Here is a 27,987-nt window from a genome sequence, read left to right on the forward strand (position 1 = left end):
ATATTTTTGGGATCGGCATCGAGCCTTGCCTCCTTGTAGGAGCAGCTGTAGCTGGGGATTCCCCTGGAGGTAAATTCCCAAATATCGGGTGGGCTTGGCTTTGTGTGTGCCCAGTCTGGGTGGGTTCTCCCCGTGGCTCCCCTTCCCCTCTGCCCCTGCAGCTGGTGTCACCTCAGTGTCACCCCCTCCTCCTGGCTGTGGCCTTTGGGGCACCGTGTTTGGAATAAAATCGGGATTTTCTTCCCCGTGGAAGAAAAAAAATCAAGATTTTTCTTCCCTGTAATGCAGTGGTAGGCAGAGGTGGGGTGGGAACGGGGTTGTTTCAGCGGCTCACCACCATGGCTGAGGAATGTGGTGCTGTTTTGGGCGCAAAAAAACCCAAGTCCCATCGGATTCCTGCAGCAAAATCCCCCTTTGTGCTGGAATTCCAACTGGAAATCGGGATGGTGCCGAGGAGCCCCCCAGGTTACCCCACCCTGAACCCCTCTTTGCGCCTTGGGCAGGTCGGAGAGGGCTGGGGAGGCAGAGGATGGAGCTGGGATCTTTCTTCAGTGCTGGTCACCTCTCCATGGATTTCATGTTTGCTGGCATCGAGGTCGCTCCATACAATTTTCCATGTTCCAACTAAATGACTTCGCTTTAAAACCCTCGACTCGCATTCCCCCCTCTCCTTTCTCCCTCTCGTTCTGTGCTTGGTTTTTTCCCCGTCCTGGGGTCACGCACCTGCCTTTCCATGGAGTCGTTTCCTTTCCCTGCCGCGCCGGGCTGGGCTCCGAGGGCTACGAGGTCACCTCGGAGGTTTTAGTGACGGGATCTGTGATCGGTGTCATTGAGCAGAATGAAAGAAAAAAAAAATAAAATAAAACCCACAGAAAAACCAACTTTTTCCAGAGGTATTTCTGTAGTGGAACCGAGGGAAAATTGTGTCCCTAGCTGGCATTTCCTAGGGAACACTCGGGTGTGTAAACTGAGCGGGATATTTGTTTCCAAAGCCGTTGTTTGGGGTTTTTTTCCCGGAATAAAGCAGAACACCTTGAGGTTTCTGAGCTCCCAGTTGCCATTTTTTTCCTCGCCACATCCACCAAGACAGCTGCTGAAAGAATGTTCCTTTTGCTGTTCTGTCTCTGTATGTGCTGTTTTTTTGCTTTGTAGTAACTCAGGTTGGTGTGTCCCAGGGACATAATTTGTGTCCAGACCCTGGGATTCCCGAGAGAGGCAAAAGGATAGGCAACGATTTTAGGTAAGAACGTTTTCGCTGTGTTCTGTGCATGCTGCAGGGCTCCTGCGTGTCCCTGGGTGCGCTCCTCTGTTTGCTCTGCCCCCCCTTTCCCAAAATCCTGCCCAGTTTTGGGGAACACGTGTGTAAAACCCTGCCCCGCGTGTGCTGTTCCACGTGAGCGTCTCGAAAGAGCTCCTGGAGTATTTTTATCCTTTCCCAATCCAGGCTGGAGAATCCCTGCGTGCTGTCATCCCTCCCCTGGAAAACTGAAACAGCCAAAAAAAAATAAAAGAAATCACTTTTCAAATCAGCTGAAGCCCCAGCGTGGCCCTGTCCTTAGGGAATTTGAGGGGACTGAGGTTCCTCGTCACTGAGTCTCTGTGGTGCCAGCTAATTGGGGTTTATAAAGTTTAAACCAGTGCTGTTGCTCCTTCCCAGTTCCCAGTTTTCCTTTGCAGGGATGCCCCAGCTGCAGGTGGCCGCGGGGAACCAAAATTGCATCTGATTTTTGCTGGCCAGGGCTGTTCTGCTGATGGAAGGTGTCTCTGAGCCGAATCCCAGTCTGTCAAAATCTCCTCAAATCCAGCAAAGCAGGGAGGGCAGAGGAAGGGGAATTCCCAGATTCCACGGGGTGAATTCCCAGCCGCTGCAAACTGGATGGTGTCACCTCAGTGAGCAAAGCAGCTGGAACAGCAAAGGCTCGGAGTCCAAACCACAGAATAAAGAACAGAGCTCTCAGCAGCTGATAAAGAAGTTTTGGGGGTTTTTGTTCGCTTTATAAGAGCGCTGAGAGCGTTCCCTCCCAGGGCTGTGGATGAAACAAAATGAAATTCCTGCAGTGAAATGTCACCAAAGACTGGGATTTGGACATCAGCACCTGGGGCAGAGGGGGAGGCAGAGCTGCTCCCTCCTCCCTTCCTGCTCCGGCCCCAAATCCTGGCAGGACGAGGCTGATGTCCCCTCTGTCCCCTCTCCAGGCTGGGCTCCAGCATCCAGTTCTCCTGCAACGAGGGCTACGACCTGCAGGGCTCCAAGAGCATCACCTGCAAGAGAGTCAGCGACCTCATCGTGGCCTGGAGCGACCACCGGCCCGTCTGCAGAGGTGAGGGGGCTCAGCCTGCCTGGATCCGGGGATTTGAGGGAATTCCCAGCTCCTTCCCGTCCCTTTCCCGTCACCCATCCTGCCCTCGGGTCAAATGATCCCAGGATGGTTTGGGTTGGGAGGGGTCTTGAGGAACGTCCTGCTCCTTCCGCTCTCCCAGGTTGCTCCAGGATGACCTTGGACACTCCCAGGGATCCAGGGGCAGCCTGAGGGGGGCTCAGCCTGGCTGAATTTTGGGATTTGTGGGAATTCCAAGCTCCTTTGTGTCCGTTTTCTCACCGGTCCTGCCCTCAGGTCAAACAGTCCCGGAGTGGTTTGGGTTGGGAGGAACCTTAAGGGAAATCTTGTTCCATGGGCAGGGACAGGTTCCACTGTGCCTTGGACACTTCCAGGGGTGGGACATCCACAATTTCTCTGGGAAATCTTTCCCAGGGCACCCCCACCCTCACATTAGAGCTTTATTCAGCCCCTCAGTCCCTGTTTCTGCGCCCCCTTCTCCCCTCACAGACTCTTCCACGAATTTCCCAACTGTCCCTAAATCCCTTCCCTTCCCTCTCTCCTTTTCTTCAGGGATGTAAAACCTGAGCACGATCATCCCTCTCCCTATCCCAGGCGTTTTCTCCCCTCTCCTCCTTGTCCTGTGAGAGGAAAGACTGGAATAAAACCTGGAAAAGCAGAGATGGAGAGGGATTTTTAACTGGAAATGTGGGATTTGGGGGCTGTGCTTCCCCAGGAGCCTCATCCTGTGCCATGAGCCATCAGGGAATGGAGGTTTTTGGTTTTTTTCCATTTTGCCCTTGGCCATTTTGTTCTCATTCCCTCTCTGAAATGTCACATTGTGATATTTGTAATGCTAATAAAGAACAACTTGTAATAATTTTAATTGAATCCCTTTAAAGCTCTTAAAATCATAAATAGGGTTTGGTTGGATTTTTTTTTTTTTCTTTCCCAGTTCTTTTTTTCTTTAATTTCGTCTGCGGATTTTTTTTCAGGGCTTTGGAATCCCATGTAATTCTTGAAACAAGCCTGGAATAAATTGAATCAGTGTAAGAGGATATTTGGCATAAATATGTGACACTGTAAAGGAAATTTATGGTGTCCTACTGCAAGAGATAAGAAAGGATTTGTCTGCATTATTCTGTTTCTGTGAATCAACTTAAATTTTTTTTAGCTGCTGATTTTCAGGTTTTGGGTTGGGTTGTTTTTTTGGTTGTTTTTGTTTTGTTTTGTTTTTGGTTTTTTGTTTGTTTGTTTGTGTGTTTAGTTTTTTGGGGGCTTGGTGTTTTTTTTCTTTTTTAAAAGTTCGATTTTTATTTCAGTGAGATGATTTTTCCCATGTTTCACAGCGAAAAAAAAAAAATCCTTGCAGACTCCACATGTCTGCACATACATCTCCTAAGTTAAATTATAAATTTAAATAACTAAATAAACTTCACAAATAAATTAATTTTGAGGCTCCGTCACAGCAGCAGAGAACATTCCCAGAACCAGGATGTTTTTCCCCATATTTTTCTGGTGGAATATTTCAGCTAAATATTACATCAAAGGCATTCCACAGGCAAATTTTTTTCCCTGCTTAAGCACTTTTTCCAGCTTTTCCTTTACCTGAGATGTTTTGAAGATTCAGAGCTGAGTTTCCACCTTAGTTCTGAGCCCACAGAAGGAAACCAGCTGCTAAATACTTAATAATGACCTAATAAATCCTCACTCTGCAGTATTTTTGAGGGAAGAAAGGGAACCTGGCTTTTTGGGGATATCAGGAAGGAGTGGGGTCATTCCTGGTCCCGCTGGCCTGGAATGGGGAAGGATTTTTGTGAGGAAAAAAGGAGGAAGAAAAGGAAATAAATCAGTTGGGCAGTAGAGAGTTGTTGGGTGTTGGTCTGAGGGGTGATGGGATCAGGGTTTTGGTGGGGTCAGGATGTGATGGGATCAGGGTATTGGTTGGGATTATGCGTTTGTTGGGATCAGGGTTTTGGTTGGGATCAGTGTATCAGGATTTTGATGGGATCAGTGTTTGAGTTCCCCACTCCTCACAGAGAAAAATCCTTCATTCCATTTCATCACCACTGGCGGAACAAAGCAGCGCTTTAGACCCTGAAAACAACAACCTTTAAACACTTCCCTTCTCCCACTCCCACCCCGAGCTCCATCCCTCCTCCCTCCTGCCGAGAGGTCCCCTCAGTGCTGAGTGTCCCGTCTGTGTCCCCAGTTTTGGCTGGGATCAGGGTTTTGGTTGAGATCAGGGTTTGTTGGGATCCTGGTTTTGATGGGACCAGTATTTGATGTCCCCACTCCTCACAGAGAAAAACTCTTCATTCCATTTCATCACTGCTGGTGAAACAAAGCGCTTTAAGCTGTGAAAACAACGACTTTTAAACACTTCCCTTCTCCCACTCCCACCTCAAGCTCCATCCCTCCTCCCTCCTGCCAAGAAGTCCCCGCAGTGCTGAGTGTCCCCGTTTGTGTCCCCAGTTTTGGTTGGGATCAGGGTTTTGACAGGATCAGTGTTTGGCGTCCCCACTCTTCACCGAGACAAACCCTTCATTCCATTCCATCACCACTGGTGGAACAAAGCGCTTTAAGCCGTGAAAACTACTTTTAAACACCTCCCTTCTCCCACTCCCACCCCGAGCTCCATCCCTTCTCCCTCCCGCTGTGCTGAGTGTCCCATCGTTGTCCCCAGTTTTGGTTGAGGTCAGGGTTTGTTGGGATCCTGGTTTTGATGGGATCAGTGTTTGACGTCCCCACTCCTCACAGAGAAAAACCCTTCATTCCATTTCATCACCGCTGGCGAAACAAAGCGCTTTAAGCCGTGAAAACAATGACCTTTAAACACTTCCCTCCTCCCGCTCCCACCCCGAGCTCCATCCCTCCTCCCTCCCGCCGTGCAGTCCCTGCGGTGCTGAGTGTCCCCGTTTGTGTCCCCAGTTTTGGCTGGGATCAGGGTTTTGGTTGAGATCAGGGTTTGTTGGGATCCTGGTTTTGACGGGATCAGGTTTTGACATCCCCACTCCTCGCAGAGAAAAACCCTTCATTCCGTTTCATCACCACTGGCGGAACAAAGCGCTTTAAGCCGTGAAAACAACGGCTTTTAAACACCTCCCTCCTCCCGCTCCCACCCCGAGCTCCATCCCTTCTCCCTCCTGCCGTGCTGAGTGTCCCGTCTGTGTCCCCAGCCAGGATGTGTGACACGTACCTGCGCGGGCCCAGCGGCGTCATCACGTCCCCCAACTACCCGGTGCAGTACGACAACAACGCCTACTGCGTGTGGGTCATCACCGCGCTCAACCCCGCCAAGGTGCGTGCTCGGCGCCGTGGAGCCCTCAGGAGATCCGGGCTTGGAGGGAGCGGGAGATAAGAGGAGATGGAGCCTGGGGTTTGTCTGGGGTCCAAGTGTGTCACCGAGACACACAAAGCAGCCACGCGCAGACAAGAGGTTTCGCAGGGCAGAGGTCCTTCTCCGATCCAGCTGAGACCAGGCGGAGAGAGAGAGAGCCTCTTTGTTTTATTTCTTACTTTTTATACATTTGTGGGTCAAGCAGAAGATTGGCTTCTGGGGTTTTCCACCTTTCAGCCAAGTGGCTAAACAAACTGGCAGTTACAATTGTTTTCAGGTTAGAAATAGGCAAACAAAGGACAGAGAATGAAAACCAAAGGATTTGTTTATGTTACATCTGTGGGAAAAAGGTAGAAAACTGCTCTTAATATTGTACAGTAACTAAAAAGATCTGACTCCATTTATGAAAATTCAAAAAGTCTATAAAAAACTCAGAAAAACCAGGGTAACACAAGTGCACACGGAGAGAGGGATTAACTCTGTGTCGGTGTCCGAGTGGGAACGGGGTCGGGGTGGGGAGGAGAGGGGACAGTGCAGCAAATCCCCTCCGTGTCCCTGTGAGGGTTGGTCCTGCTTGCTGGGATGTGGGCCCTTGAATCCAGAAGTTCCTGGAGCAGCTGCGGGGCAGGAGCTGCTCTGGATCCCTGTGCTTTTCATTTATTCCCTATTATTTCATTTTTTCTGTTTCAGTTGGGGTTGTCACAGCATGGTTTGTGTTGGGAGGGGCGTTAAAGATCGTCAGGGACACCTCCCACTGTCCCAGGCTGCTCCAGCCCTAGTGTCCAGCCTGGCCTTGGGCACTGCCAGGGATCCAGGGGCAGCCACAGCTGCTCTGGGAATTCCATCCCAGCCCCTCCCAGCATTCACAGAGAGGGATTCAATTCCAATATCCCTTCTAAACCTGCTCCCTTTCCAAGGCAGGAATCCCAATATCATCCCAATCCCATATTCAGTCCCAATATCCCATCTAAACCCGCGTGTCCAAAGCCGTTGTTGAGAACTGTTGGTTTACCAGAGCCCTGAGAGGAGGGGATGAGCAAAGTGCATCCTTGGCCCTGATGTTCTGTGGAAACAAAAAAAAAAAGTTGGAACGTGTTTGGATGCTGGGATGTGGTAGTGGAGTGTGTGTGCACAGCCAGACACTTCCAGAAGCTTCCAGACACAGCCAGGCACTTCCAAACACTTCCAGAAACATCCAGACACAGCCAGACACTTCTGAACGCATTCAGACACTTCCAGTCACTTCCAAACATTTCCGGAAGCTTCCAGACATAATCCAGGCACTTCCAAACACCTCGAGACACAGTCAGTCACTTCCAAACACTTCCAGAAACATCTAGACACTTCCCAAACACACTCAGACACTTCCAAATACCTCCAGTCACTTCCAAACACATCCAGACACAGCCAGACACTTCCGAACATATCCAGACACTTCCAGTCACTTCCAAACACTTCTGGAAGCTTCCAGTCACTTTTAAACACATCCAGACACAGCCAGTCACTTCCAAACACTTCCAGAAGCATCCAGACACTTCCAAACACCTCTAGATGCCTCCAGTACCCCAGGGTCCTGTCCAGCCTGGCCTTGGACACCTCCAAGGATCCAGAGCCGGCCACAGCTTCTCTGGGGAGCCTTTTCCATCTCCTCCCCACCCTGCTGTTAAAGGTTTATTCAGCCCCCCAGGCTCAGTTTCTGTCCCCACACAGACTCTTCCCTGTGTTTCCCAGCTTTATTTAAATCCCTGACTTTCCCTTCCCGGCCGAGCGCTCGTTTTATTCAGGGCTGTAATCAGAAGTGAGTGTAATTATTTGTAATCGAAGCCCCTTTGATGTCTGGGGTTCTGGGAGGTGCCCGAGCAGCTCATCATGGAAGGGAGGCTGTGCCAGGAATGCTGATTTTTCCCAGGTCTTTTTTTTTTTGGCTGTGGCTGGTCCTTATCCAGGGAGATTTCAGCCCCCAGGGGCACAGGAGGGAGGTTTGCGTTTATCTCCTGCTGTTTATGCAGTATTGTAAATTTATTCACACTTTTGCGCTGTTATAAGTTGAAATACGAGCTCTTTCTGTACAGGGGCGACTCCGGGGTGTGGGGAGAGAAGGAGCTGTGACCGCCCTGGCAATGGGAAGGATCAATCCCTGCCCATTTTCCCCTGGCAGTGGGAATCCAGGGCAGTGCTTGGTGCCCTCACAGCTTTTCCCAGTCTCAGCCCTTGTCTCTGGAGCAGAGGAACAGGAATTACTTTGCCGTGTAGCTCCAAAACCCCTTTCTGAGGCGTTATTTCTGCTCTCAGGAGGTGACAGGAGTTCCTTGGATTCCTGCAAACGTCATTCCCTTAGCTGTGGATGAATCCTGAGCCTGCCAAGGCTCCAAGCTCCCAATTATTCTCCCTTGCCTCTGGACATTCCTGCACGTTTGGCTCCCTGACTTTTGCAGGGGGAATCTCACAGACTCACAGGATCTCATGTTTTGGGCTGGTTTTTTTTTTTTTTTTTTCCTGGGAATTGTTAGGAAGTGCTGGGATCCTGCTCTCCCTCCCCTCTGGAGTGAGGCAGGGACAGCATGGAGGAAGAGCCGGTGGAGGAGGATTTTAACGAGGAATATCCCAAAATTCCCATTCCCAGGCAGGCTGTGGCTCAGGGCTGTCATTATCCATGGTATGGCTGCACAAAAACCTGGATTTTGGAAGACCCAAGTGTGGAATCAGGAGATTTTTTTTCAGTGCTGACTGATTGGGAGGGATTTAACCAGCCCCAGGAGGGTCCCTTCATCAGGGGGATGTGCACTGGATGTTCCCATGGGCTTGGACAGGGGCTGGAATTCAGCACAGCTCAGGCTGCGGAGGGCGTTTCATCCTTTTCCATTATTTTTTTTTTGGTACATTTTCGTCTCCGAAAGTCCCCAGCATCCAGGTTTTGTGTGGATAGAGCAGTGTTTGGAGAGCTGGGTGCCGGCGTATCCTGGGTGTTTTGTAGGATAACGCTTCCATTTGGGTTTCCTGCTACAAACTGTGAAGGAGGAGATGAAAATCGTGAGGAAAAATATTCCCCTGGGCTGTGCCCAGTGTTTCACTGAGCCTTTTGTGGTGAGTGTTCAGGTCGAATCTTCAGCTCTGTTCCCTTGCTTTAGTGCCAGTGTTGTGCCCAAAGTTTTCCTGCTTTTCCATCAGCAGTGTGACAGGAAAAGCTCCTCCTCTGGCCTTCCTGTGCAGAACTGTCTTAATTTTCCATGGGAATTCCTGCTTAGAGGAAATTTCTCCTCTCCCCCCGGTTGGTTTCCTCCTCAGCTTTGAAGCCTGAGCCATAATAAACACAGAATCTGCAAGTCCTGATCCTTTCCTGGGTCATAAAGGGGATTGGAATTTGTCAAACCCATTCACTTCAGGGTCAGATCCATTGGAATCAGTCAATTCCATTGGAATCAGTCAAATCCATTCAATTGGTCAAATCCATTGGATCGGTGAAATCCATTCAATTGGTCAATCATTCATTTCCCAGCTGGGATCAGAGATTTCCACAGCGCGAGGAACTGCAGGTTCTGCTCATAACAAACTCAGAATCTGCAAGTCCTGATCCTTTCCTGGGTCATAAAGGGGATTGGAATTGGACAAATCCATTCATTTTATTACTTCCTGACTTGGACCAGAGATTTCCACGGCGCTGCAGGTTCTGCTCCAGGATCTGCCCATGATACACTGAAATATGGATTGGTGAAATCAGCAGCCTTGGTGAGCTGTGAGAGCAGATCCCACTGCCTTTTCCTTGGAAATGATAAATAGTTTTAATTAATTCAATTAATGTCAGTTTTGGAAGGGGTTTTTTTGGGTTTAGGTGTTTCAGTGTCGTTTACAGGGAGGGAAAACCTCTCCTGGAGCAGGGAAGAAGAGCACCAATTCCTGTGGGGAGGCCACAGCTCTCCCTGCTTGTCCTGATCCTTTCCTGGGTCATAAAGGGGATTGAAATTGGACAAATCCATTCATTTTAATACTTCCTGACTTGGATCAGAGATTTCCACAGCACTGCAGGTTCTGCTCTGGGATCTGCCCATGATACACTGAAATACGGATTGGTGAGAGGAGATCCCACTGCCTTTTCCTTGGGAATGATAAATAGTTCCAATTAACTCAATTAATAATGCCGGTTTACAAAGGGTTTGTTGGTTTTGGGTGTTCCGTGCTGGAAGTTCAATGCCCAGGTTGGGAAAAGCTCTCCTGGAGCAGGGAGGGTTGGGAGAAAAGCACCAACTCCTTTGGGAAGGTCCCAGCTCTCCCTGCTCATCCCTCGGGGATGATCCCAGCATCTCCCATCCCCAGCCTGGCTGAGGGATGAACGACTGATGAATGATTTCCAGTGCCTATAAAATCCTTGGGAATCAGCAGCATTTTGTGCCTGAGCTGGAGCTGCTGGAATCTTTCCGCTGACTCCAGTGGTCTCTGGACCAGGTCCTGTTCCATGGAGCTTTGGGAAAAGCAGGGAGCTGAATTTAGGGCTCATTTGCAAGTCCTCTGCTCTGTCTTTGGCAAAGAACCTCCAGCCTGGGATCCCCTGAGTCCCCAAATCCCCTCCAGATTGCTGGGAATTCTGCATCCATAGGGCTGAGGCCTCCTCACTGACAAACTGGGATTATTTCCCGTGCAGAGAGGAGACATTCAACTTATCTGGGGGATGTTCAGATTTTTTTTTTTAGCTAGGCCCTGGTGCAGTGCCCTGGGAATTAATTCCAACCACAGTGGGGAAAATAAACCGCTGGGGAGCTGAGAAATTCAAATGATAATCGGGGAATTTGCATAAAAGCTATTTCTGGCCCATTTTGACATAATGGATGTTGCTGGTTGAGGTTTCTCCTGGGGTTATTTCCACCTGCAGCCAAAAAAACAAAACCAAAAATCCATGTCCAAGCTGATGGAGGGAGAAGGGTCCCTCCAGGGGAGGATTTATCCCGGATGGAGGGGGAAATTCTGGAGCCTGGGGAGCAGGGAAATGAGGGACGTGCCTGTAAAGCTGCAGGTTGGAACTGCACGGGCTGCTGTTCTCCTGGAGAGAATTGTCGTGGATTTCTCTCCTCGGGATGTGACTGAGCTTCCAATCACTTCGGAATCAGGAGTCCCATCCCGTTTTCCTGCCCTTTGCTGATTGCTCCCTGTCACTTCAGCAGCTCCAGGTTTGGGGGTGCTGGTGGCTCTCTGGCAGTTGAAACAGTTAAATTAAACGGAGTAATTTTCCATCTCAGCTTTCAGAGGGGGAAAAAAAAAAAAAAAAAAAAAAAAAAAAAAAAAAAAAAAAAAAAAAGGAAAATGGGTAAATAAATACAATATTCAGCATCCAAATCCCGTGCCACGAGATTGCATTCTGGAGTGTGCTAGGATGTAATTAGTTGTTTAATTAGGGTCAGACCGCTCAGGATGCAGCTCCTTGAGCGGCTGGTTGGAGTAATGGTGTGTGCAGGTCTGCAGCTCGGTGTTCTCGGGATTAATTACAGTTATTGCAGCCTTTCATGCTTTTGGAGCCTGCACAGGTTAATATTTGGGTACTAGACACAAATTAAAGTTGTCTGAAGCATCACCCAGGCTCCTGCTTCACCTTCCTGGGGCTTTGGGGGGAAAAAAACCCCTCTTTTCACAATGACTAAAACCTCTAAATTTAATTTTCTGTGCATTGAAAAAATACTGTGATCATCTGGAGAAAAGAAAACACAGGACAGCTCAGCCTGAACTGTATAAACACCATTTTAAAAAATTACTTTTGGTTTGAACTTCGGGGTTTTTTTATCCCCCTGGGAATCAAGAGCTGCTCAAGTTTTGCAGGAGGTGCTGCTTAGAAAAGCAAGAAAGCACAAGAGGAAGATTTTTTGCTTTCCTGGGCTGCGGTTCCTTGCCCCAAACCGAGGTGGAAAGTGTCCCCAGAGCTCTGTGATCCTTGGCACTCACCTGGCTCCTTCTCCTTCGTGATTTTTGGGTGATTTTTTGGGTGATTTTTTGGGTGATTTTGGGGTGATTTTGGGGTGATTTTTTTGATGATTTTTTTCGTGATTTTTGTGTTGTGTGAAGCAGCTGGAAGAAGCATCAACCCACGTTTTGGTGATTTACTCTGTTCAAAGTCAGGAAATCGAATGTATTTACAAAGGTCTCGTGCATCTGGCTGGTTTTGTGCTTTTTATTTTTGTTGGTCAGGTAAAGAGTCCAAGAAACAAAAAACTCCATTGATTTCTGCTGATGGGGGGGATGTGAAACTCTTCTTTAATTTAATTAACCTCTTCTTTTTCTGTTTGTTCAGCCTGTCCCAGGCTGGGCTGAGGACTCTGCTCCCTAAATTGGATTTGAAAAGCAGAGATTCCCAAAGCAGCTGAGAGCTTTGGAGCGCAAATTTCCGTGGGAGTTCTGCTCCTAAATGATGCAGAGAGGCTGCGAAAATCCAAAGTTTGGGTGGAACAGGAGGGAAAAACCAGGGAATGGGGATGTGGAGATGCTGAGGATTGTGTTTGCAGACAGCTGGGGACAATTCCCTGACAAATCCATGGATTCTCTCCTGCTCTGACCACGAGCCAGGAGAATTTCCAGAGCCACGAAGCAAAAGTCTCTGCAGGTCCAAATCCACCTCCAGAATTCCAGCTTTGGGGTGGGAAAAGAGGCACGTTGAGGTCCCAGCACACAAATATTGATATCACTGAAGTCATGCGGGCAAGCAGGAGATAAGGGAGCGGGGATTCAAATAAATCACCTCCAAAAATCCTGGGAAAACAAACAAAGAAAAACCAACGAAAACCCAAACAAACAAACAAAAAACCCCACAAAACCGAAACTTTTGGGGATGTTCTGGAGATTTTGGTGCTCTCGGAAGCTGCCGCGGGATTCCCTGAGCAGGGCAGGGCTTGGTGCTAATTGATCGCTTGTGCTAATTGCGCCGTGTCTTTGGCAGGTGATCAAACTCACCTTCGAGGAGTTCGAGCTGGAGAGAGGCTACGACACCCTGACAGTGGGGGACGGAGGCCAGGTCGGAGACCAGAAATCCGTGCTTTATGTGTGAGTAACGATTCCTGGGAACTCACCTGGCCAGGGGGAGCTGCGGGCTTGGGATACAGGAGCTGGTCCTGCCTGGGTTTGGGGCTGGTTGTCACTTCTGGGGACAGAAAATTCTCCCCTCTGTGCTTCCCTGCTCCTCGGGGAGAGGCTGAGGGTCTCCAGAGAGCTGAGAAAAGCTGGGATACACAAGGAAAAGCACCAGGAGCTGCTTGGATCAATCTCTCTCCTGTGATGCTTTGGGAAGGCTGAGCTGAAGAATAAAGTAGATATTTATTGAAAGACCTTTAGGGTACACCTTGGGCAGGACAAGAGCCTGGCCAGGGCTACCCCAAGGTGGAACCAAAATGGGAACAAAATGGGCACAAAATGGACACAAAATGGGCACAAAAATGGATGAACGGTCACGAGGTCTCACACTTCTATAAGTTTTGGTCCGTTTGCACATTGGGGTTTCATTGTCCAGTTCCAGCTCCAGGTTGTACAGTCCCATCCTTTGGGCTGAACACTTGTCCCAGCTGTCCTTGGTGTGCAGCAGGAACAGGATTTGTTTTGTGTCCCTGCTGTGTGCAGAGAGCTGAGTGACCCTGAGTGTGAGCTCAGAGCTGCACCTGGGCAGCGCAGAACATGAAACGCAGCAAAGATCAAACCTGAGGCATCACCTGCTGCCCTCATCTGTGGCTGTAAATCCAAGATCTTGGAGTGGCATCCCCAGCATTTCACACCCAGGGTGCCTCTGGGGAAACGAGGCTTCTTCCAGGCTGGGATTTGGGATTTTTGCATCCTTTGCTTGCAAATCTGATGTTCTGTGGAGGTTTCTTCAGCACAAGGAACTTGCAGATGGTCCTGCTTTCCCTCCAGCAAAGCTGTTGTGCTCTGGCAACTGATGGAGAAATTCATTGGTTTTTTTCCTTCTTCTTGTTTTTCCACGTGGAGCAGCCTCCCACTCCATTTCCACTTATCTCAGCGTTTCCTTGTCTTTCCCAAACATCTTTTTTCCCTGAGATTTTGTTTCAGGGGTGATCCTTGGTCAGGAACCCCAGCCTGGAGTGTGAAGGCTGATTATTGCACAGGTGCAGTTCAGGTGTCCCGGAACATTTCACAGCTGCTTGGTCCAAACCTGCAGATCCCTGCCAGCTTGGAAGAAATTCCCAAGATCTTTTCCCATTCCATCCCTTCTGGTTTGCCTGAAACCTGTGAAGATTTTCCTTCATTCCATGGGTTTTTCCCACTCTCTGTTATCTCCTCAGCACTTTGCTGATGGAAATTTGGAATATCTGTGACTGAGCAAGGAGGAATCGTTTCCTGGGAAGTTCCCAGTGAATTCCTGGTGCTGATGCTTCCAGGGATTATTATTATTATTATTATCTGTTGTTGTTGTTAATAATCTGGGAGGTTTAACTGAAAAGTAATGAAATGTGAGAGAGGTGTGAAGACCACAGTGCTAATTAACATCCTTGAAAGTCCACGGATCACTTTTTCCAGAGTTTTCTGCCCGCTCTCAGCTGGACCCACAGATCAGGAACAACACCTGGATACAAAACAAAGTTTTTTTAGAGGAATCAAAATGCAGAAAACTCCAGTCAAAGGCAGCAATTCCAATTTCCTTCCTGCTCTTCTCTTCCCCTTGGCTGTTGAGGAGCTCAGCCCTGCTGCCTTTCCAATCAAGGAGCGCACTTGAGGCGAGTTGCACAGCAGCAGGCTCCATCCCAACCCGAGCTGGGAGGAGCTGCTTGTTTCCAGGCTCGTTCCCATCCCTGGAAAATGGGAACAGAGCAGATTGTCAGGCTGAGCTTCCTGGCTTGCAGAAGGAATTTGATTTCCTGGGGTAACAAGCACCCAAGTCAGTCACCCGGCTTGTTAAAAGTGGGGTGGCAAAGGATGCAGAAAGGTTTGGAGCAGCTTTTCCTGGAGGTTTTCCCTCTTGGAGTGTTCCTCATTCCTGCCAGGCTGCTGCTTCAATAAATAAACTGAGAATCAACAACACCGCTCCTGAACGTCTCTGGGATGCAAAACAGGCACTGAAACAAGATCACTTCTTCATTTAGCAGCAGCCTGAGATCAATAAAATCAGATCAGTGAGATCAATAAAATCAGATCAGTGAGATCAATAAAATCAGATCAGTGAGATCAGAGCAATCAGGGCGCAAAGGCAGGGGCAGAGCTGGGATTGTGACTGCAGGGAAAAACTCTCCTGGGATTGCAGGGGGAGCCTGAGCAGTGGCTGCTGCAGGTGTCCCTGGGCTCTGTGGGATCCCTGCCGTGGGGAGGAGAGGTCTGTGAGGTCCAGGGTGGTCCCATTTCCCTGAGATCCCAGCCCTGGAAAGGAGCTGGCACTCGGCAGGGAGTGGAGTTAACGTCACCTGCACTGGGTGAGTGACACAGCCCTTGGAGCTGTCACACAATCCGGGAATGCTTTGGGTTGGAATTGACCTTACAGCCCATCCAGGGACACCTTCCACCATCCCAGGCTGCCCCAAGCCCTGTCCAACCTGGCCTTGGACACTTCCAGGGATCCAGGGGCAGCCACAGCTGCTCTGGGCACCCTGTGCCAGGGTTCCCCATCCTCACAGCCAGGAATTCCTTCCCAGTATTCCTTTTCCTGTCGGTCTCCATTCCCCCTTGTCCTGGCACTGCAGTTCTGGTGCAGAGTCCTTCCTGGCAGGTGCTGTGAGGTCTCCAATCTTTTCTTCTCCGGGCTGAGCATTCCCAGCTCTCCCAGCCTGGATCCTGTCTGTTTTTCGATGTTTTTCTCCCTCCTCTGGCCTTGCTCCAGCAATTCCATCTCCCTCCTCTGTTGAGTTGAGTTTTTACCCAGGAACCTTTCGAGTGCTGCTGTTGTACCTGGGGCCAGGCCCAGCCCGGAGCCCGAGATGAATTTGGATTTATTCAAACGCTGCAGGAAAGATTTTAAAAACCCCCTCTCACCCCTCTCTCTCCACTTGCGCCTCATTTCTGAGTTCCTCACGGATAAAACCTCAGCAGCACCAGGATAATCACAGCATTAAACACAGCATCAGCCCCTGGAATGATCATCCTGCCCACACCAGGAGCACAGGGAAGGGAGCTGAGCTCCACCTGGGCATCTGCATGTGCAAAAGATGCTCCTGTGGCTGGGGGATGGAGCTCCAAAAGCTGAACCTCGGCGAGGTGATTAATCCCAGAGGCTGAAGGAGCCTCGTTCATAGGGAGAGACCAGCAACATTTCCCTCAATCTTCCTCAGCCCTCCCGGGAGCATCCTGAGGAGAAGGCAGAGCCCTGATCCTGCCGGGATCGCAGATTTGGGCTCCTGCTTTGTCTGCTGGGTGCTTTTTTTTTTTTTTCTTTTTTTTTTCCTTTTTTAGATCCTTGTAGGAACTTCCCTCAGGGCAGAAACGGAGCAGGGAATTGGGTGGAAAGTCGTGGGGTTTTTTTCTGGAAACTGCTGCGAGGGCAGTTCGGAGGGTTCAGTCACTCGGGGCGCAGTTTGGCTTCTGGGAATTTTGTTATTTTATTTGCTGGCTGATGTTTTGCCTCAGCGAGCAGGGAAAACCATTCCTTTTTTTTTTTTTTTTTTTTTTTTTTTTTTTTTTTTTTTTTTTTTTTTTTTTTTTGCTGCTGGGTGAGATCTGTTACAATAACAGCAGTGAATTGTAATTATTGCAGCGAGGGCGGCGGGAGCAGGTTCGACACAGGGGTAGAACGCCGAACACGAGAGCGTTTTCCTCAGGCTTGAAAACCACCCCCAGCTTTTTGGGGTGATTCTTAATCAATTTATCACTTTTCCCTGCTCCTGCAGAGGCCTTTATTTGAGGGTGGGTGATCCTGCAGCCGCTTTGTCAGGAAAATTAATCCACAAACACCAGAGGTTTATGTCCAAAAAGGAGACAGAGGAGTCCTTTTACTTTATTCCAATAAAGGGAGAGGCCATGGGGCATTTCCCCTGGGGTCTCTCAGTTTTTCAGAGGATGCAGCCTCCTTTTTATCCCAATTTCCCGGCCGCATTTCCCTCTCTCTTTCCCCATTGGCTGAGGGACTTGAGAGGCACAGACTTCCCGAAATGCCTCAGATTCCCCTTTTAATGTATAACCCCCCCCATTTTTAATTTTTATGGGATTTATGGGTTTTCCCCCATTGTTACTTTCACCTTTCGATATCGAATTTCATTTATAAACAAACCTACAGTTTGTTTGTAAAGGCAAATTTCTTCTTTTCCATCCATCAATCAGTGGAATCCTTCCCATTGTTTCTCTCATCTCTCAGCGCTGGTTTCATCTACCAGCAGACCCAGGGCTCGTTTGTAGAGACAAATCTTGTCATTCCTCTCAGCTTTGGGGCTGTTGATCCATTGTTTGTTGTTGATTTTTGCAGCCTGACGGGCACCACCGTCCCCGACCTCATCGTCAGCACCCAGCACCAGATGTGGCTCCTCTTCCAGACCGACAGCGTCAGCAACCTGCTGGGCTTCAAAGCCACCTACGAAGGTAATCCAGGCTCCTCCCTCCCCATTCCCCTTTTTCCAAAGGGTCTGGGACGAGCTGAGTGCAGGGATTGGGGAGAAAAGGGAGCTTCTCCAAATAAATCAAAGCTCTGCAGGGATTTTTTTGTTTTGTTTTTTTGTGGGTTTTTTTTTTTTCCTTAAGAGCAGCTTTGCTGCTTCCTTTCCCATCCCAGCCTGCTGGGTGGGGGCTGTCCCGTTGCCATTTCAGCTGTTTTATTGGGAAAAAGTCGGGAATCTCAGCTGGCAGCCCCGCAGGAGGGGATGGGGCGGGGGAATCCCTGGTTCCAGCAGATCGCTGCTTCAGACTGGGACTAGGCTGGGCTGTTTCGAGGGAAATAAAAGTTAATATTGGGGTGGGGTTTTTTTGTTTGTTTGTTTGTTTTTTTCAAAGAAACTCACGGAATGCAGCAAGATGTGAGTGCTGCAGCCTGGCCTAAGCTTGTGTTTGCTGTTGTCAGGGGTTTTGGCAAAAATAGGGAAATTGTGAGGGGGAAACTCTCCCTGAGAGCTGCTGGAAGTGTCCAGTGGGAACGTTCAGCTCTGGATGTTCCAGGCCCCAAATGCACATTACTCATCTTAGAGGTGTTGATTCCCAGTTCAGCTCTGGCAGGGTCTGGCTCGTTGATGTTCCCCGAGATCACTCCCAAATCCCCAATCCCAACTTTTACCCTCATGAACAGATTCTTTTCATCATCATAAACAATGGGTTTGGATTTCCAGTGCTTGGCAGGCGGAATTTGGATTAAGCTTCACTTTCCTGGAGAATCTTTTCCTTCCTCCCCACTGCACAGAGCTTAGGGATGCTGAAATTTTTGGGAGAGGGCTCCAAGGCTCCCAGGATCCTGGGGCTTCTTTTCTCCCTCTTCTTCCTTTAATTCTTGGTGATTTGTTGGGAAAACACTTTCCCCTGCAGCTGTTGCCTTCCACATCCATCAGGATATTCTTGTAGAATTCCCAGCCCATTGTAACAGCTGGAATAAAGGATTCCTTCAGGCCACATTTTTCAGAAGTTCCTGAGAAATTTAGGATTGACTAAAGGAGATCCAGATTCCCATGATCTCCTCTTTCTGAGGGATATTCCCCATCAGTGGACCAAAGTCTCAAAAAAAACCCCAAAAAACCCCAAAAAGCCTTATTTCTTCTACTGACGAACCTGAGTTTATTCCAAGCAATAGCATAAAAGTAATTTAATTTTATAAATTCCTGTGGTGAGAACAGAAACATTAAAACATGAAAAAAAAAAAAAAAAAACAAAACCAAACAAACAAAACAACCCAAACCAAAACCCAGAACAAAGCCAAACATTAATTTAGTGTTGCACTGTTCTAACAGAAAGCCAGAATTTCAAATTGGAAGCAGATTTATGGACGCTCCCACACTAATTTAATTTGGATTTCTTCTGGAATTGGGTAGGAGCTGACTCAGGTCTGTGCCCTGAGCCCCCCCTGCTGCGGGCTGGGGATGATTAAAAGCTGTTTATTGTCGGGGGAGTGCTGAGCGAGGCTTGGGCTGTGCGCAGCTGGAATTCAGCCCCGGGGTGCTAAGGAGGCTCGGGAGCTCTGGAGCTGGAGATTTCCTCCCCCTGCCCTTCGTGCTTTTAATCAAACTTTTTCATCTTACCGCGGGAATTAATGCAATTGATTTACTTCTATGCCGTTGCTTGGAATGAACTGGTTTTAAATAACTTGGTTCAAGCAGCAGAAGAAATTAAGGGGGTTTTATTTTCCAAACTTTGCCGGGACGAGATCCTTTGCCAATTATCCAGGTGGGAATCCAGCCCTGGGTTTTTTGGTTTTTTTTTCCTTAGGTTCTGCATCTCCTTTCCCCGAGTATCGGTGGTGGTGGGGTCTGCCAGGAGGCCGAGGGGTTTCCATCCCTACCACATTCCAGCAGGACAAACCGCTTTGGAAAACAAACCCCTCTTTTTAGGAGACAAAAAAACCTCCCCCTCAAACGATAATCCAAGGATAAAAATCAGGAATTTGATGGCACCTCCAGTATCGAACTGGGTCCTCAGCTGCTCATTTACCTATTCAAGCCCTTGTTTAATGTTCTAATTAGCGGTTAATCAGCTGTCCTCCCGCTCTGCTTTCCCATTAAATTAACTTTTGATGGGTTGGGTTTGTCACCAACCAGGAGCCCTGGACCTGAGCCACGGGAGGGCTTTGAGCTGGTGCTGAGCTGAGCTCTGGGTCCTGCTCTCGGCGTTCAAGCCTGGCCCAAAGCTCAGTGCAGGGCTTGATGTGATGCTGATCCCCCCAGAGCCGCGCTCAGGTGGGAGGCAGCGGCAGGAAGAGCTTTTTCCTTTCAGTTCATCCCCTCCTTGCCGTGTTTCCTCTTTAGATCCCGCTTTCGGGCACGATCCCAGACTGGTTTGGGTTGGAAGGGGCCTTAAAGCCCATCCTGCTCCCTCCCTTCCGTGGGCTCCGAACCAGGGAATCCTTTGGGCCGGAATGAGATGATCCCGTTTTTATTCATTCTTGGAGGCAAAAAACTAAGAGGCAACAGAAGCACCCTGCTCTTGATTCCTCCAAATTCCTGCCCGACACCATTAGCTTTAAGGGATTAAAGTTCATTTAAGCACAAAATCCTGTGCGTGAGGTAAAATATTTTCCCGAGTCTTTCCTGACTGCGGGCGACATTTGTGGGGTTTCCTCAGCCTCACAAACCCTTCACCCTGTGGATATCCCTTCCAGAAACCGGAGTTTGGCTTGCTGGCAGCTCCAAAAAAATCCTCATTTTCCCCCAGAACGGAGTCAGGCAAGAGCAGGAGTCCCCATGGAGGAGCAGCCTGGATTTGGGGATGTGAGGGAGGCTTTGCTCTCACTCCTCACCCAACTTCCCTCCCACCAAACGGCACAAAGAGCTCTGCAAAAATTCCCGCTGCCGCGTTTTCCCTCGGAAAACGCCGTTTTGTCAAAATTTCCCCCTGTATGAATAATATTTGACGGAGAAGCCGTGAAGGATTCGTGTCAACTTGTTTCCTTTCAATAATGTCAAAACACCTGGTTTGGATGTTCTTGTTTAGTTTTGACTTTTATTATTCTAACGTGGTAGTGATTTTTTTTTTACTTGAAACATTCATCAGGAGGAATGTTTCAATCTTACTGAAGTAACGTGTTTTGATATTTTGGAATCACTCCTTTTTTTTTTTTTTTTTTTTTTTTAATGGAACGTCTGCCCTGCTAAATATTTCATGGGTTTTACTCCCTATGCAAAGAAATGCAGGAACCCCATGGGATTTTTCTCGGGTCAGAAAATGGAATTTCTGAATAAATTCTGCTTCCTGACCTCTGTAAGGCGGTGGATCCTGCGAGCTGTGTTTGCCTGCTGCTAACAAGGAGAAGGTGGGAACCGGGAGCTCTAATTCCTCATTTTTTTCTCCCATTTTAACCCCCTGGTTTGAGCTGGGGTCGTGCAGAGCAACAGGAAAGGGTGAGGAGGGAGGAGACCCTTCAGTGCTGTCTTTATTCTCTCTCAGCCAAGGGTCGAAATGCTCTGATTTTGCATCACTTGGCTGCATTTTTTCCAAGCTCCTGATGCCCTCAGCGCGCCCTGGTTTTACTGGTGCTGCACGTTCCCGGTTCCCTTTGGAATTACACCTCTGGAACTTCTCCTTCTGCCGTGGCTAGAGCTGCTTGGTGCAGAATTCCTGCGATTCCCACCCCTCCAGAGCCCCCAGCCCAAGCTGAGGGGAACATTTGGGGCTGGCTGTGGGCTTGTGGCATCTCTGACCCTTCTGGAGAAGCTCCCGTGGGCTCCAGGAGGACTTTTTTGTGTCACTGTGTGGAGTTTTAGGGCTGCCACTGTGGGGTCAGGCAGGAATTTTTTATATCCATTTGTGAAGGAGTTTTGGGGCTGCCACAATGGGCATTTCTTATATCTCTTTGTGGAGTTTTGGGGCTGCCACAATGGGATTTTTTTGTGTCACTGTGTGGAGTTTTAGGGCTGCCACAATGGGGTCAGGCAGGAATTTTTTATATCCATTTGTGGAGGAGTTTTGGGGCTGCCACAGTGGGAATTTCTTATGTCTCTGTGTGGAGTTTAGGGCTGCCACAATGGGATAAGGCAGGAATTTTTTATATCCATTTGTGAAGGAGTTTTGGGGCTGCCTCGATGGGAATTTTCTGTGTCCGTTTGTGGAGGAGTTTTGGGGCTGCCACAGTGGGAATTTCTTATGTCTCTGTGTGGAGTTTTAGGGCTGCCACTATAGGGCTGGGCAGGGATTTTTTGTTTCCCTGTGTGGAAGGGTTTTGGGGTTGCCACAATGGGAGTTTCTTGTGTCCTTGTGTGGAGTTTTAGGGCTGCCATTACGGGGTCAGGCAGGAATTGGTACAGGCTGTGCTGGGAGGTGAATCCACACCTGCTCTGGGTTCTGTATTGGTGTCACAGGATCATGGAACGGTTTGGATCCGCCAGGACCTCAAAGCCCATCCCAATCCACGGGCAGGGACACCTCCCACTATCCCAGAGTGCTCCAGCCTGGCCTGGGACGCCCCCAGGGATGGGGAATCCTCACCAAATGCCAGCAGCCAGAGGGATCCCAGGACATCCAACAGCTCCTTCCTGCCCCAGTGACAGCAGGGCTGGGGACGCTGGGGACAGGTCCCTGCAGCTCCCAGTGCCCCCAGGGTCCATTTCCAGGTTCCAGGGCGTGGGGAGGGAAGGGATAACAGCCATGGATGTTTTGAGTGGCAGCAGGGAGCGTCCCCAGCCCCCAGGTCCCCGTCAGACACGCTGATAAACGTTCCAAACCCGCTCCCTCCTGTGATCGGGATACGCAAAGCAATCACACAGAGACGAGAGGTTTCGCAGGGCAGAGAGTTCCTCCGAGCGAGCTCAAGGCTGAGCCGAGGCCGAGAGCCCCTCTGCCTGTTTATTTCTTACTTTTTATACATTTGTGGGTCTGGCTGTGGATTGGCTTCTGGAGTTTTCACCTCCCAGCCGAATGGCCAGACCAGCCGTCAGTTACAATTGTTTTCAGGTTAGAAACGTGCAAACAAAGGACAGAGAATGAAAAACAAAGGATTTGTTTATGTTACGTGTGTGAGAAAGAGCAGAAACTGCTCCTAATATTGTACAGTAGCTAAAAGTCTGACTCCATTTTATGAACAATCAAAAGGCTTTAAAAAATTCACAAAAACCAGGGTGACACCCTCCCATCGCAGCTCGTTGCTATTCCTTGAGTTTTCAAGCTGAATTTTCATTTCCTGCTAGGCACTGTTGGCCTCGTGCACTTTTTCTGGGGGAGCAATGAACAGTTCAGTGCGGCTTTAACACCCGGAATTTTCATTTTCCCGTCCCCGACACGCGAGCGCGGCTCCCGAGCCTGGAAACTGCGCGGGGAGATCCGTAAATCCTGGCAAAGCGCTTCCGCTGGGAGCCAGCAAACCGAGCCCGTCGCACGAGAACTTTTAATATTAATTCGTGCCAAATTATTTTTGGGGATGCTTCATTTAGCTAGCGGCGAGCTTCCAGCTCCGAGATGCAGCAGAAGCTCCGCGCCGTGTGACTTCTGCTCAAAATACACCTGGATCTGGAGTTGCCTGGAGCCAGGATGATAATGAGGGCGCTTGTTGTTATTCCAGCCAAATTGGGGTATTAGAGGGAGTCGTGCAAGCCTGGGCTCCCGTGATTTGCCTCTGTAAAAGGAAGTGTCATAAAAGAGATTTCCAATTTGGTGCGAGAAATTGGGAGCGGGGAGGAAAAGACAGCGAGGCTGATCAGAGATGATGGGAATGGAAAAAAATAAACCCGGAGGATTGGGAGAGGAGCGTGGAGCAGATAAATGATGTGGGAACACTGAGGAGGAATGAGGGTTTTGGAGTTAACAGTGATCCAGGGCAGGGAGCCCTTTGGAAATTCGGGCTTGGAGAGAGCAGGAGATAAGAGGAGATGGAGCCTGGGGTTTGTCTGGAGTCCGAGTGCACACGGAGAGAGTGATTAACTCTGTGTCGGTGTCCGAGTGGGAACGGGGTCGGGGTGGGGAGGAGAGGGGACGGTGCAGCAAATCCCCTCCGTGTCCCTGTGAGGGTTGGTCCTGCTTGGTGGGATGTGGGCCCTTGAATCCAGAAGTTCCTGGAGCAGCTGCGGGGCAGGAGCTGCTCTGGATCCCTGTGCTTTTCATTTATTCCCTATTATTTCACTTTTCCTGTTTCAGTTGGGGTTGTCACAGCATGGTTTGTGTTGGGAGGGGCATTAAAGATCGTCAGGGACACCTCCCACTGTCCCAGGCTGCTCCCAGCCCGTGTCCAGCCTGGCCTTGGGCACTGCCAGGGATCCAGGGGCAGCCACAGCTGCTCTGGGAATTCCATCCCAGCCCCTCCCAACCCTCACAGGGAACAATTCCTTCCTGATATTTAATCCTAATCTCCCTTGCCTTATCCTGAAGCCCTGGATTTGAAGCTGGGGAGGCGTCAGGAGGGGTTTGTAGGAGAGAACTGGGGTTGGGATAACACGATCTGGTGGGGGCTGCACCCGCTGGGCCTCAGCCCCTTCCCCACACCCAAATTCTGTGTTTTTTATCTTCCAGCCCCTTCCCCACACTCAAATTCTGTGTTCTCTCTTTCCCAGCCCCTTCCCCACACCCAAATTCTGTGTTCTCTCTTTTCCAGTCCCTTCCCCACACTCAAATTCTGTGTTCTCTCTCTTCCAGCCCCTTCCCCACACCCAAATTCTGTGTTCTCTCTCTTCCAGCCCCTTCCCCACACCCAATTTCTGTGTTCTCTCTCTTCCAGCCCCTTCCCCACACCCAAATTCTGTGTTCTCTCTCTTCCAGCCCCTTCCTCACACCCAAACTCCATGTTCTTTCTTCCAGAGATCGACCAGGGCAGCTGTGGTGACCCCGGCGTCCCCGCCTTTGGCCGCAGACAAGGCTCCACCTTCCGCCACGGGGACACTCTGCACTTCGAGTGCCAGCCTGCCTTCGAGCTGAAGGGCCACAAAAGCATAACCTGCCAAAAGAGCAGCCAGTGGTCTGCTCAGAAACCCGTGTGTGTTTGTAAGTGCGGCCAGGAGCTCCGGGGCAGCGCCCCGTCGTCCCCCGAGGGGACCCCGCGCTGGTGGCACCCGCGCCGCGGCACCTTCAGCAGCTTGGGGAGAGGTTTGGGCTCTTCCCCGGGCAGAGCAGGGGTGAGCAGAGGGAGATTTGGGCTGTGCTGGGCTCTCCCTGCCCTGCCCTGCCCTGGAGGGAAATCGGTCCTTGGTGGCTGTGGCACGGACAGGACGTGGCTAAATTCGAGGTTTTAACCTGGGTTCTGTTTGCTGCGGGAGGTTTGGGCTGTGCTGGGCTCGCCCTGCCCTGAGGGGAAATCAGTCTGTGATTGGTGGTCAGAATTTGTTTTTTCCTGTGAACTCCAAGTGCTTCTTTCTCATTCTCGGAAGGCTAGTAATTTTTTACTACAATGCTTAGGTTAAACATCACACAGACAAACTTGTACATTTTACATCTCTTGCTTGCAGAGGTTGCTTCAATCTTCTTTTCCTTGTGTCAGCCTTGATCCCATCTTCTTGTAATCTTCAAAGCTCTGTTTGTTCTTGCCAAGGCGTCTTGGTGATCAGACTGACCGCGCTAATTAAATCCACAGTGCCCTGTGTCCTGGGTGCACACTTGGTGGCTGTGGCACAGACAGGACACGGCCATATCTCAGAATCACAGAATCTCACAGAATCACAGAGAATCTCACGGAATCACAGAGAATCTCACAGACTCACACACAATCACACAATCGCTGGGTAGGAAGAGCCCTCCAAGACCATCGAGTCCAACCCAGCCCTGACACCTGCACTAAACCACGGCACCCAGTGCCACATCCAATCTTCCTTTAAACACATCCAGGGATGGTGACTGCACCACCTCCCCAGGCAGACCATTCCAGGACTTTAGCACCCTTTCTGTAAAAACTTCTTCCTAATACCCAACCTGTATTTCCCTTGGTGCAGCTCAAGGTCCTCACGTTCTGTCAGTGCTGCCTGGAGAAAGAGCCCAACCCCAGCTGTCACAGCCACCTCTCAGGGAGCTGTGGAGAGGGATGAGGTCACACCTGAGCCTCCTTTTCTCCCTCAGCCGCTCCTCACAGGGTTTGTGCTCCTCACCAGCCTCGCTGCCTCCTCTGGACACGCTCAGGTGTCTCAAAGTCCTTCAAATCCACGATTTAAACCTGGATTCTGTTTGCTGAGGGAGATCTGGGCTGTGCTGGGCTCTCCCTGCCCTCAGGGAAGATCAGTCCTTGGTAGCTGTGGCTCAGACAAATTCAAGATTTAAACCCGGTTTCTGTTTTTGGCCCCCGATGATCCGACGCTCTCCAGGCTCCCTCCTGCTGGGCCTCGGTTCTGCATTTGTTGCCCGATTTCTCAGCACGTTTGGGGTGTCCTGCTCTCCGTGGCGGCTCAGGATCCCTTTTTGGGGGTGGAAATGGGACTTCCTGCACAGTCCCCGCGGGGTTTTCGTGCTCTCGGTGTCCTCTGTAGATACATTGGGCAATTTGCTTTATTGCCCTGACAGGACCTGCCTGGGTTTGGGCACTGCCACGATCCCGGCAGGAGCTCTGTGTTCCCCAGCTGGTGACAGCCTCACTCTTCTTTTTACCTCCTTTTCTGCTTTGTTGGCTCTGTTGAAATCCGGGTCTGTGGTGCAGGGGAGCGAGACTGAGCCCAAAAAAATAAATCAGGAGAAGAAAACCCACTCGAGGGAGGGGAGAATGGAGAGGGGAAAAAAGCAGGAATGTTGTTTTTAGGAGTGCAGGTGACAGCCTGGGTGAGATTCCGGTGGAAACCCACTGTGGCAGGAGCTGATCCATGAAAAGGATGGAGCTGGGGGTGGCAAAACCAGATCCTGCAGAGCTGGATGAGGAGCTGGGAGAGAACTGGGGGCAATGGAGAAGGGGGAAAACCAGTTTGAAGTCAGTGCCTTTCTTTCCAAACGCTGATTTAAGCTCGCAGAAATGCCTGGGGAAAGGAAACAATTCCTCTGAGCCTGCCTTTTCCAGGTGCCATCCCTCCCTTCCTGTTTGGTGGGGTTTTTTTTTCTTTGTAAGCAAATCAGCTGCAAAATATTGGAGTTTCCCCTGATCATCTGGGAGGTGTTAGACTGGTTCTGTGCTGGTTTTTCCTTTTAATTTCCCAGAATTTCAGGTGACTTTGGACAACTTGGTGTAGTCGAGGTTCGTGCTGAGAGTCAGGAGTGAGAGTAAAACCCGTGGGTTTGTGCTCAGGGCGACGGAACTGGGTCACAGCAGGAGAGGAGGGAGAGTTTTTGGTAAAGCAGGATTCAAATCAAGCCCCATCCACGCAAAGCACGGCAGGAATCTTTCAGTCACAGTAATTCCAGTGTGATCTGTTCTCTGCGGCTCTTGGGGTATTCGTGGATCAACGGGCGCTGGGGAAATGTCCCAGAGCCCCCTCTAGACCTTCACCCCGATTTACTGTGGAGCAGGAGAGGTCACGGGACAAAACGTGTCTGAATTCCGGGTGGGAAATGTTGGGAGACCATCGGATGTGAGGTGGGGAAATGAGGGAACCCCGGGAACAATCCAGGGAAATGAGGGAACCCCGTTTGTGAGCCGCTGGTTGGGATTGTGGAACAGTGCAGGGAAATGAGGGAACCCCGTTTGTGAGCTGCTGGTTGGGATTGTGGAACAGTCCAGAGCCTCTGGTGTGTGCCAGGGGCAGCTGGAGATGGAGCTGGGATTTGGGAGAAAGAATTTGGGGAGCAGGAGCTGAGGAACAGGGATTTGGGAGAAAGAATTTGGGGAGCAGGAGTTGAGCAGGGATTTGGGGAACAGGGGTTTGGGAGAAAGAATTTGGGGAACAGGAAATGGGAGCTGGGATTGGGAGGAGGAGTTGAGCAGGGATTTGGGAGCAAGAGTTGAGAGCTGGGATTTGGAAAAAAAAGAATCTGGGGAGCAGGGATTTGAGAGCTGGGATTTGGGGAGCAAGGATTTGGGAGAAAGAGTTTGGGGAACAGGAGTTGGGTGCTGGGATTTGGGAGCAGGGATTTGAGGAGCTGGATTTGGGGAGCAGGGATTTGGGAGAAAGAATTTGGGAGCAGGAGCTGGGATTTGGGAGCAGGGATTTGGGAGAAAGCATTTGGGAGCAGGAGTTGGGGGTAGGGATTTGGGAGTAGGAGCTGAGCAGGCATTTGGGAGCTGGGATCTGGAGCAGGAGGTGGGAGCAGGCAGGATTCCTTGGGAACAGCTCCTTTCCTGTGGTTTCCATGGGCAAAGCAGCACAAACCGTTCCTGTCACCCCTCTGCTGATGCCAAGGGCCCCAAATTCCTGCCTGGCTTTGTGATCCCACATCTCCCTCCTCGGCCTCTGTTGTCACCGTGTCCCTGAGCCCCCAGGGGACACTGGGGCTCTGCCACCGCGCTCGGTGTGGGGTTCCTGTCCCCACGCCCCAGCAAGGTGTCCCTGGCCTTTGGGGGTGCTCAGGGGCGTTCCCAGGTCCCTCTGGATCCTGGGAATCTGCAGCCCTGGCCTCGGGGTGTGCTGAGCTGGGGTTTGTTCTGTGGCTTAGGGGTCGGGGGGGGTTGCTTCTGTGAAATTTGGGGGTTGGGGATTTTCTTCTGTGAAATTTGGGGTCTGGGGATTTGCTTCTGTGAAATTTGGGGGTCTGGTGTGTGTTATTCCTGTGGGATTTGAGAGTCTGGTTGTTTTTTGGGTGTCTGGGCTTGTGTTCCTCTTAAATACGGGTGTCTGGGTGTTTGCTCCCGTGAAATGTCAACAGTCTGGGTGTCTGCTCCTGTAAAATTTGTGTGTCTGGGTGTGTTTTCTGTTCAATTTGTGTGCCTGGGTGTTTTTTCCTGTGGGATTTGTGTGCCTGGGTGTTTGTTTC

The 27,987-nt window shown here is 50.1% G+C and overlaps 1 protein-coding gene across 1 annotated transcript in view; it reads left to right on the top strand.

Annotated features, from left to right (window-relative positions):
- CSMD2 (CUB and Sushi multiple domains 2) overlaps positions 1–27,987 on the top strand; it is a 242,166-nt gene that overhangs the window by 127,004 nt on the left and 87,175 nt on the right. The window contains exons 9-14 of the mRNA XM_040085973.1: positions 1,153–1,240; positions 2,197–2,321; positions 5,498–5,619; positions 12,572–12,675; positions 17,024–17,136; positions 23,971–24,153. Of these exons, the coding sequence (XP_039941907.1) occupies positions 1,153–1,240; positions 2,197–2,321; positions 5,498–5,619; positions 12,572–12,675; positions 17,024–17,136; positions 23,971–24,153 (735 nt within the window). The remainder of the gene's footprint in view (positions 1–1,152; positions 1,241–2,196; positions 2,322–5,497; positions 5,620–12,571; positions 12,676–17,023; positions 17,137–23,970; positions 24,154–27,987) is intronic.

This window comes from Hirundo rustica, chromosome 25 (assembly GCF_015227805.2).
Source record: "Hirundo rustica isolate bHirRus1 chromosome 25, bHirRus1.pri.v3, whole genome shotgun sequence".
NCBI classification, from domain to species: domain Eukaryota; kingdom Metazoa; phylum Chordata; class Aves; order Passeriformes; family Hirundinidae; genus Hirundo; species Hirundo rustica.